At 33.8% G+C, this 11093-nt stretch overlaps 2 protein-coding genes across 3 annotated transcripts; one reads left to right on the plus strand and one right to left on the minus strand.

Moving 5' to 3' along the window:
* Positions 1-4868, plus strand: LOC139884887 (probable alkaline/neutral invertase B). Its single transcript, XM_071869147.1, has 4 exons — positions 1-390; positions 580-1011; positions 1609-2167; positions 4521-4868. Exons 1-4 carry the CDS (start codon positions 1-3, stop codon positions 4814-4816), a joined length of 1677 nt encoding a protein of 558 aa, XP_071725248.1. The 3' UTR covers positions 4817-4868.
* A 245-nt stretch (positions 4869-5113) lies between these two features.
* Positions 5114-10109, minus strand: LOC139855460 (uncharacterized). 2 transcript variants are annotated; one of them, XM_071844690.1, is made up of 5 exons: positions 9673-10109; positions 7117-7413; positions 6451-6666; positions 5813-5941; positions 5114-5499 (listed from the first exon to the last, which is right to left on the minus strand). In XM_071844690.1, the coding sequence occupies exons 1-5, from the start codon at positions 9928-9930 to the stop codon at positions 5290-5292; spliced, it is 1110 nt and encodes a 369-aa protein (XP_071700791.1). In that variant the 5' UTR covers positions 9931-10109; the 3' UTR covers positions 5114-5289. The 2 variants fall into 2 exon arrangements, with proteins under 2 accessions (XP_071700791.1, XP_071700798.1); XM_071844697.1 differs by lacking the exon at positions 9673-10109 and adding an exon at positions 8693-8843.
* Positions 10110-11093: the final 984 nt, after the last annotated feature.

Below are 11093 nucleotides of genomic sequence, written 5' to 3' on the forward strand. Positions count from 1 at the left end.
ATGTCTGCGGCATCAGGGCAAAACACAAGTTTGAGTAACGGTGATTTGGATAATGATTTCGATTTCTTTAAACTTCAAGATAAGCCCAAACTCTTGAATTTGGAAAGACATAAATCTTTGGATGAGAGATCGTTTGCTGAGGTATCGCCACATGGAAGATCATCACGGGTGGAAAATGGCCAAAGACAGAAATCTTTTGATGAGTGCATTTCTTCACCTAGTAAAATGACATCATCTAATACCCCTAGGTCTCAAAATGGGTTGGAACCACATCCGATGTTTATCGAGGCTTGGGAGTCTTTGAGGAAGACGATGGTGTACTTTCGTAGTCAACCAGTTGGGACTATTGCAGCACTTGACAATTCTGACGAGAAACTAAATTACGATCAGGTAAACCCTGTTTCATACTAGTAGTTTATCGCAAGCGTGCACCTGTTATAGCCAAAACACCAGCTAAAACTGAGGATTTCGAGTTTATAATTGAAGCGTGCATGTTGACCAAAACATTTATGAGTTGTATTTGTATACTTTACAGTTATGTCTGTTACACCATTTTTTTTTTTTTTTTTTTGTCTGTAGGTTTTTGTTAGAGATTTTGTTCCCAGTGCTTTAGCATTCCTAATGAATGGAGAACCTGAAATAGTCAAGAATTTTCTTCTCAAGACTCTGCGGCTCCAATCATGGGAGAAGAAAATTGATCGTTTCCAATTAGGGGAGGGTGTGATGCCAGCTAGTTTTAAAGTACTTCATGATCCGGTTCGTAATACCGAGACCATAATGGCGGACTTCGGTGAGAGTGCCATAGGACGAGTTGCACCTGTCGATTCAGGATTTTGGTGGATCATATTGCTTCGAGCTTATACGAAATCGACTGGAGACGCTTCGTTGGCCGAAATGCCTGAATGCCAGAAAGGTATGCGGTTGATACTTGCGCTATGTCTTTCTGAGGGATTTGACACTTTCCCAACGCTTCTTTGTGCTGATGGATGCTCTATGATTGATAGAAGAATGGTGAGTTTTCTACCATAAAATTCATTTTTTCTGGATTTTTTAGATAGACATGGATAGTTAAAACACAATGAAATTAAAAGCATTTTCAAAACTTTTTTTTTTTTTTTTTTTTGAAAGGCTAAGCATATAGATGGAAATTTGGGCAGTGGGGCTGTATAGATGGTGTTTCCAAATAGGTTTGGGTCGTAATATGTCAATATTATATGGGTGGGGTTGGCCCGAAACCCATTTTATGCCAAGTTCTATTTCTTTTATAAATAATCAGGGTCTCAAATCTGATCATAGAACTTGCAAAATAACAGCAGTAATATACTCTTTTGATGAAAAGGATTTAGGAGGGGTTTTTTTGGAACGGCAGGATTTAGGATGTTTTATTTATTAAGATCTATTTGGGCGTCTTTAGATGTACACATACAAAGTTTATAAGTATATTTTGTTCCTTAGAGATTACACATAATCCGGATTGACACATTTGTAAGTAAATGGGTCGCAATTGCCACGTGTTATTTGAGTTACTAGATAGTACCATATTTTTATTGCCTGGTTCTAGACTTGCATATACATACAGATACATGTCAAATGTGCATTTGTATGCAGGGTGTGTATGGATATCCAATAGAGATACAAGCGCTTTTCTTCATGGCATTAAGATGTGCTTTACTTTTACTCAAGCAAGATGTTCAAGGGAAAGAACTTATTAACCGAATTGTGAAGCGACTTCATGCTTTAAGCTTTCACATGAGAAGTTACTTTTGGTTAGATATGAAGCATCTGAATGACATTTATCGTTACAAAACGGAAGAGTATTCTCATACTGCAGTTAACAAGTTTAATGTGATGCCGGACTCCCTCCCAGAATGGGTTTTTGACTTTATGCCAACTCAGGGGGGATACTTTCTTGGAAATGTGGGGCCCTCGAATATGGACTTCCGTTGGTTTTGCTTGGGAAACTGTGTTGCCATTCTTTCTTCTTTGGCAACCCCTGAACAGTCAACAGCAATTATGGATCTTATAGAATCTCGTTGGGACGAGTTGGTGGGGAATATGCCGGTCAAGGTTTGTTATCCAGCTATCGAAAGCCATGATTGGAGGATTATTACTGGATGTGATCCGAAGAACACTAGATGGAGTTACCACAATGGAGGATCCTGGCCAGGTACAATATTTTATGCATTGTTTTTTTGGTTAAATTTGGTCCCTACTGCACTATGATGATCAAACTCTGATATAACTATACTCTCAGAGGTGGCAGTTTTGACCCATTCACTTCATAATGGGTAAAGTCAGGGTATGCTTTATTTCTAACGATCAAACAGGAACTATTATAAAGTTGAGATTCCTCTAGAAGCCCTAATATAAATCATATATTAGATACTAAAACTAGTTTCCTAATTATAAATATCGTGAAAAAATAATAGTGATAAAATTTATATTTTCTAACAATAGTTGAAACGTATCACATTGGATAAAATTTATATTTTCTAACAATAGTTGAAACGTATCGTTGTTGGGGGCGTAAGGAGGAGGGGTAGACCAAACGTAGGATGGAGGATAGATTGAAGCTTGACATGAAAGAGCTTCTACTGACGGAGGACATGACTTCTGATAGGAACTTGTGGAGGAGTAGAATTAGTATAATCGAGTAAGTTTCTTTTATTTTTAGGCATATTAGAACTAAAATATAGGTGCATGAACCCTTTTTTTTTTTTTTTTTTCGACGAAGCGTAGTATAAATTTATTTTACAACGCATTTATAACTACAACTATACTTTCTATAGCTACACTCTATATATCCATCTACATGATAATTGGTTTTACCTGCATAGTTGTACGCAATAGTTTTTATATTTCTCCGTCATATCCACATGTTATTCGATGGTCTGTATATGTATCTGCGTATAGGTTCCTGTACATATGTATATAGGTATACGTGTATATGCCGCGGTAGCTATGTATATGTTTTTAGGTTATATACATATGTATATATTTGTTTCTATATATGTATGTGTGTATGTATCTAAGTGCATGTATTTAGGTGTATGTATGCATGCCTGTATCTGTACCTATGTATATGTTTGTACCTATATATATATATGGATGTATCTAAGTGAATGTAATTAGGTTATATCTACGAATGTATCTATACGTATATGTGTTTAGGTATGGGTATTTTATATGCTTATGTGTATGTATCTATGTGCATGTATCTTGGCGTATGTATGTATGTATGTATGTATGTATGTATGTATGTATGTATGTATGTATGTATGTATCTTTACTTAGGTATATATATCTATGAAAATACCTTTATGTATATTTGTTTATGTATTGGGATTTATACCGGCCTATGTGTGTGTGGGGGTATATATATGTGTGTGTATGTGTATATGTGTGTCTGGGTGTGTGGGTGTGCGGGCGGGAGGGTGGGTGTTTATTCTGCTTGTTTGTAGGCCTACTTGAAATTACATGGCTCTGCGCACTATATTATCCATGCTATTTGCCCTATTGTTATGCTTTACTTGCTATATGTGTCCTCTTTTTATGGCCACTTTGTATGGTTGCATCTTCCTAGGCGCACTTAACTCTTACAGGTACGTATCATTTGCCCTCACTTTTTTGTTTGTATGAGCATTTCTGGCCGAAGGTCCTTTAGAAAGCAATCTCTTTTGCTTCTAGAGTAGAGGGAGGGAAGACCTGATCTAGTCGCGGGTTCTATACCCGAGGGTGGAGTAGTGACTTCCTTCTAATCTAGGGTACGAGGAATGATTGTCTACACCCTACCTTCCCCATACCCTACTTCTGTGGGATTGGGTATTGTTGTTGTTGTTGTTGTGTTGTATCACATTGGAGAAACTATCAGACTTTTTGAACTAAGTGCGCAACTCAATTTCGGCCTAGGTGGCTTATAATATGATACTCCCTCAAATTTCCATGTTTTCCATGTATCCGAGTTTTTGGCAATCAACCTTTTTCTACTTGGGTACATGTTATGTAGGTGATAATTTAAACCCATATACGGAAAAGGCGTTAATTTGTGATGTATGTCATTTCAATTAAGCTAAACGTAGAGTTTGACGGGAATGGATGAAATGGTTAAAAGTTTCCAACAGAGTTTTCCTATAACTTTTTTAAAACATTAGTTACTTATCAAACTTAAACTTAAAAGGGTTGGTGGTGTTGGCTTGACCCATTACCCAATCTTTCTGGGCCTATGTGTTTTTACTTATTAAAATTGCACGCATGTATGACGGACATTGTATAAATTGACAAGTAGCCGTATTGACTCTGGAAAGTCAAAACATGCTATATATGGAAGAGTGTCTTTTAGCAACTCTGTTTGGTCTACGTCCTTAACATAGTTTCCTTCTATAACGAACAATATGTAAGTATTATTTGTTAAGTCTGAGGAGTAGTGAGTAGTCTGTCTGACTTTCAAAAGTTGAAATAAATTCATAGGTAACTTTGTTGATAAAAATGTGTTGATAAAATTTTGTTGATAATGGGTGCAGTGCTCTTATGGCTGGTGACAGCTGCATGTATAAAGGTGGGACGCCCCCAGATTGCAAGACGTGCGATTGAGGTAGCGGAACTTAGGCTGGCAAAGGATGGGTGGCCGGAATATTATGATGGAAAGAATGGGAGGTACATTGGAAAACAGGCTCGAAAGCATCAAACTTGGTCTATTGCTGGTTATTTGGTGGCAAAAATGATGTTGGAGGATCCATCTCATTTAGGTATGATATCACTTGAAGAAGACAAACAAATGAAAACCATTATCAAAAGATCATCTTCCTGGACTTGTTGATCTTCATTCTTTCCCTATTTTTAACATTCCAAATATTTTCATTAGGGTTTCTATAGACATTGCATTTCAATTTTTTATATTTTTCCGGGCACAACTGATGCTGATTTGTAAAAAGAGATGCAAATGTGAGGTTTCTTTGAAGATATGCTTCCGAAATAATTTCTGTGGTATCTTTATCGTGTTTTAACTATCTTTACGGTCTGAGCTTTTTCTCGATTTCTTCCGATTATGCAATAAATTATTACAATTTCGATGATCAGTCCGTGTAAATAAGTGAAGGTTAACTCGAAAAAACATATACCATAGAGATTATTATGTCATTGTTAGTCATTACAAGTTATACATAAAACCATATGATAACAGAAACATTCATAATTGTTCATTGACATAGGTAAGATGTTATTTCTAAATGAAAGTAATAATAATACAATAAACATATATATAGATATAGATTAACTATATAAATTAGACCATTACATGGAAGATGGCTGCAACAGTGTGGAAGCAGAGGTTAGTGGTTCGTGAACAACTGAGTTTGTTGAAACTGAAATCGGGTTTCCTTCTAACTGTAGCATCATACTTCCAAGTAGTTCCATCAGCATCTTCTTGAATTCATCTTCTTTAACAAGTTTTCCATCGTCCACATTGAACATCTTGCACGATTCACTTATAACCTGGTCCATCTGCAGTGACTCATTGTGGAAACCATACATATTACTCCAAACTTTCATTGTATATGTGTGTCAAACTTTATAAGCGTCTATTTTGGTATTATTAAGTAACAAACTTTCAGTTATTGCTAATGTTTGTATATGATGAGTTTACTTATTCATCATGCATCTGACTTTTTGCTGATGTGTCAACCATCTAAATTGCCACATCATCAAACTTAGTGCCATGTCACCAATTTACAAATTGTAAGACATCACTCGAACCTTTATTATATAATTAATCGAAACGATGAATATGGTGGTTTAATGATTGAATAGCACCTACCTGATAAACAGCACCAAATGGTGGCAAACCAGCTGAAGAAGCAATAAGATCGAGGCCCAGGCGAATACAGTCCTTGGAGATTCTCCCATGCTGATCTTTAGGCATTTGCTTCACTGCTGTATCTAAAGTCTATATTCCAGTTTTATGTTATAAGAATAAGAATACGAGTTAAAGTAGCTATAATATACTATAACCTGTACCATTCAAATCCACTTGAATGACATATAAGATTTTCGATTGGTTCTAACCGCGAGATAGAATAAATGATTTGAAATAAAGCATGTCACAAATTGTTGTACTGATGACAGTGACAACTTAGATCATTTACCTATGAATAGGTAAGTTCAGGTTTGTCGGGTATGCTCAATTTCTGATGGGTCAAATGACTAAAATAAATAACATAGTTCACTAAATTTTTTGTAATCATATTTTACAAAAAAAGTCCCATTTTTTTGATAAAAAGTGATTTAACAACAACGTTAAGTTACCCTATCCAGCCAGGTCTGTTTTGACACGTCCATACCAAAGTGGCCAGACCCGTCCATCTTGACACCAACCAACGTATAAACTTAGTTCCATATAAGTTATTTTATGTGTGGACTTGGCGGATACAGATTATTATAATTTTGATTTCTAACCTTTTCCAGCTCAAACTTGTTAGATACAAGTCTCCTGATGCCAGTTCCATCAAAAGTGTTTTCACTGTGAGCAACGATAACAGGCTGCTCTTTGAGACGGTGAGCCACTGTCTCAGCTACTTTTTTAAACTCAAATAAAAACATCTCCTGAGAAACAGGCTGCTCTTGAGTAACACCACACGCCTCGAGTGCCGGTACGATAATGTTGCTACTAACCTGAACCAATATAATATCTCTGTATGTAAAAATTTGTGCACCAGAGTTGACAATTGCGACATTTACTTACGAATAGTTCAACATGGGTTATATACTTATATATATTTATTTTTGATTGTGGGCCAAGTGAAAGGGATTTAGCTCAACAGAAACTAGGTCTACTAAGCCAAACACATAAACCTCCTAAATCTTTTTTTAACCAAAACAAAAAGTATATTTGTGTAGACATAATATAACCTCAACATTAGTATTTGATACACTAACTAACATCTATAAAAAGTTTAGCATCTTATTTTTTTGACTGAATTTTTTTTATGTTTAACCCAATATGAACCCTGCCAAATATTACATGTTTTGACCAACCTGTTACTTCCCGACCCACCTATTTTGCCATCTAGAATCGACAAATAACCCTGAAAAGGTTCGATTATGAATAACAAGTTAAATTACCCAAGAGTCTAAAACCGGAGGCATCCCTTTATCTACTGTAAGTTTCTCGAAAGCCTTGTTAATGTAGTCAGTAAGAGACCCATTCGATAAATCAATCTCTGAGAATATGGACATCATTTCTGGTTCAAAAACTGGGCTGTGAATGAACTCTAGTAGATCTTCTCCGTCTATACGTAGAATAACAATAGGATCTCGCTTTAATCCAGCAGCCATCCCTATCAGAAAATCTGAAAGTACTTTTTTAAATTCCGTCTTGCTTACTTTTCGGTCATTACCATGAGTAAACTCACTAAGAACCTGCATCACACATTTTATATCTCAATATATGTCAATTAGAAAAACATGCAAGTGAAAAGCTAAAGTTTACATAAAAACACATGCTATCTTTGTGGGATCATTAGTGCCTACTATATTAAAAGTTTTACTGCATAAACACATTAGCCTTTTTAACCCATCAGCGACTTGTTCTTTCATTACCTAAAGTTAAGACTAACGATTTCACACTGAGAAATTAAGTACGAGTTACGTGACGAGTATATAATGATCCTGAGATGTGTCAACTTGCAGCCAATTGGTATTTAATTTGTTAATAGTCTCCCACATATTGGCATTAATAGAAGAAGCAGTTGTTATTTTCTTGCTTATTTAATTATTGCATACCCTTATGATGTCCTTATATAGTTGGATCTTGTTATCAATTAAATTAAACTTGCTTGTCTTTTTACATTTTAAAACTCATGATATCACATCTGGTAGGACCAAAACATTCTTCATCTGTCTTAAAGCATTTAACTTTTAGCCATGGTTTACTGATCCTATCATTCTAATAATGTGCAAGACAATTTGCAATTTGGGATATAAACTAAGGAACTACGCATGTCATCAACTTCTACATGATCACTATACGGCGTTTTTTGGTACATATATAATATTTGGTTTACCTAATAAGGACACACCGTGACATGTCCTTAAAAAAAAAAGAATTCTACATAATTGTTCCTACTACATTCATTGCTCTATTTATATAAGAGCAAGAAAAAGGAAAACAGCAGCCATAGGAAGCTCGTATTATACTGTAACAAAATTAAAAAAAACAACAACACTGATATTACTGCAGCAATAAAAAAATGATCCAACAGCCTTAACGAAGCGTTAATTTAGTTTTATTTAATTTCCGATCAATGTTGCTTAACAATATGATCCAACAGCTGTATATGGAAAGGCCCGAAAGGTGCAAAGGCCTCCACGCATATATCATTTAACAATTCAGAATTTAAAGCTTTAGGTGAGCAAACAGACCACCTCAATCTCAGTGCTTAAGTCATGTGTCAGTAGTCAACAAAATGATGTTATAAAAAATAATAATAAAAAAAAAACAGTATCATATAACTGTAGCATATTGAGAAGCCAAGTTTGACAATGCCATTTCAAGTCAAATACATGATCTCAGGGCGATAAGGTATGTTTTCATCCACACGTTAAAAATATGTAAGTGATATATTACAAAATGATTATACACGCATGTTAATATCGTAGTCAATATACTACTGTAATATTTTGTAAAATGAAAATTTACCTTTGATAAAGTTAATAGTATTAATGTTATTCAACAGTTTGACCGTCTGACTGTTTGATATTAATGCGGTGCGGTGCGGTGCGGTGAGAAAGTTACAAATTTAGGTCTATGAGGTGGTATGCCAAGATATCTACATGTTGGAGTACTATTTAGTACTACCAGTAATTGGTGACTACACAAGATTTTTGAAACATCACTTGCAGGCTAATATGATCTTATTCATCTATTCAATTTGAATGGTAATAATAATATCAATAAATATCATCATCATCATCATCATCAATTTTAATAAATAAAAAGTGCGTTGCACATGGTAAGTTATTTATATTTGACCAAAACAACTTATTATTCTTTTTGATAACAGACCACACATTCTGGGTAACTTGATCATCATGCATTTTTTCGGATGCTTTTACACCTCACATTTTGTGATGTGACCGCCCAATTACCACCATCTTTTACCTTTAATAATTAATTACGTTTACTTTATTTATTAATTATTAATCAAAAACAATAAAAATACACTTCAACTTCCCAATTAACATAGAATTCAACAAGCTAGTTAACATGATTTGTATGTAAACCCGTTAGCCTATTACCATAATAAAAACACTGCAATACATCATGCCGGTTCTAAAAGTGTGTTACATCTGCAATCATATACTAGTACAGAACCTTCAAAATTTCTCTATTACTCCTACTATCATTATGCTACACGAGAAATTGCTAATATGATACCGTGATTAACGTTTAAAATAGGTCCTTAACATATATTTTCTAGACCATTTTCTTATACAAAGGAACTATGCATTTTTTTTTCTTTAAAAGTTAATTAGTATGAGTATCGGAAAAACTAAATAATACTCCAGTGAGTAACAAATTAATAAAGATACAAGTGATATATAAATTGAATAAGATTGAAATGCTAAATTAAGAGGAGTTAAAAAGTAAAAAAGAAAGAAAGAAAGAAAGAAAGAAACCTGAGCATAAATATGATCAGAATCAGCAGAAGTTCCTTGAGCAGGTAAACCAAGAGCAGCACCAATATCAGCAACTGCAGGTTGTAACTCTTTAACAGAAAGTTGTCCATCACAATCAACATCAAGATCATGAAACTTATGATCAATAAAGTTATTGAATACTTTTTCATTCTCAACTAACTCCATTATATCTGAACCATCCATCAATTCACTTTTTGTCACAGATTTCTGCTGCACTCCTCCTTCATCACCTTCCATTATTTTTCTCTCTCTCTTTTTACCCTTTTATTTGGATTTGGATAGATCAATGATCAACCGTGAAGCTTGTGATATATGGTCAGAAAGTGACTATTATATCTATGTGTGAATATGTATATATATGTCTTTGTGTGTTACATGTAGCTAGTATTGTTTTATACTATTGATACTGGTTTTGAGTTTGGTGGCTATAAATGCAACACAAATAACTACACATGTGCATAGTCACAAGGGGACTTGCCTTTTTAAATCATATCATATATCATAACAATACATAGTATAGCCTAATGTGTGTCCATTATAGCTTCATTTAATAACATTGAAGTTTTTTTAATGAATTGTAATTTGGATTTAATACTTATATTATGTAGCAAAAGGTTGATAATCGGAACCTTGATTAGTACACAATTGGCTGTTAATTCCATAACGTAGGGAGCATACCTGACTCACTCAACGATTGTGGCCATTAGGGTGGAAAGGGATCGAACCCCACGCTCTGCTTATTTGTTGCAAAATGCCTTCCCACTTATTACCAACTGAGCTACGTGTCATTAAAATTTAATGTATAATAATTTAAACTAGTATTTACTATTTTTATACAAGTAATAATTACAAATTTTGATATTATAACGCTTTAAATATTGTATATATATGATCATGATGGTGTTTTATCATAGGGTCGTACATAATGTTTTATATATAATATATATTATACATTTAACATATTAATATTTAATTTTAATGACATCATCATGAGGTTTAAAATTTTTCTCTTTCATTTTTTATTTTTTTAAACTTGAATAATCATTATTTATAACATCATCGCTATAAAAATTTATTAAAATTAAATACTATAAATAGATAGATAGACTATTAATAAGTCGGAATATAATGTTTGGAATGTTATCAAACGAACACTCCAAAGAATTTACCAGTCATAACATATAATTTTCATTGCTATATATAATACAAGAAACTTAATAAACAAAAATCCAACATTATATTGTTAAGCACCACCTCTCTCTCTTTAATATATATATATATATATATATATATATATATATATATATATATATATATATATATATATATATATATATATAAGGTTTTGCTAGCTAGCGTATGATCTCGTGACATACATTAAGTTACATTTAACGTACTCA

This window comes from Rutidosis leptorrhynchoides, chromosome 1 (assembly GCF_046630445.1).
Source record: "Rutidosis leptorrhynchoides isolate AG116_Rl617_1_P2 chromosome 1, CSIRO_AGI_Rlap_v1, whole genome shotgun sequence".
Taxonomy (NCBI): Eukaryota; Viridiplantae; Streptophyta; class Magnoliopsida; order Asterales; family Asteraceae; genus Rutidosis; species Rutidosis leptorrhynchoides.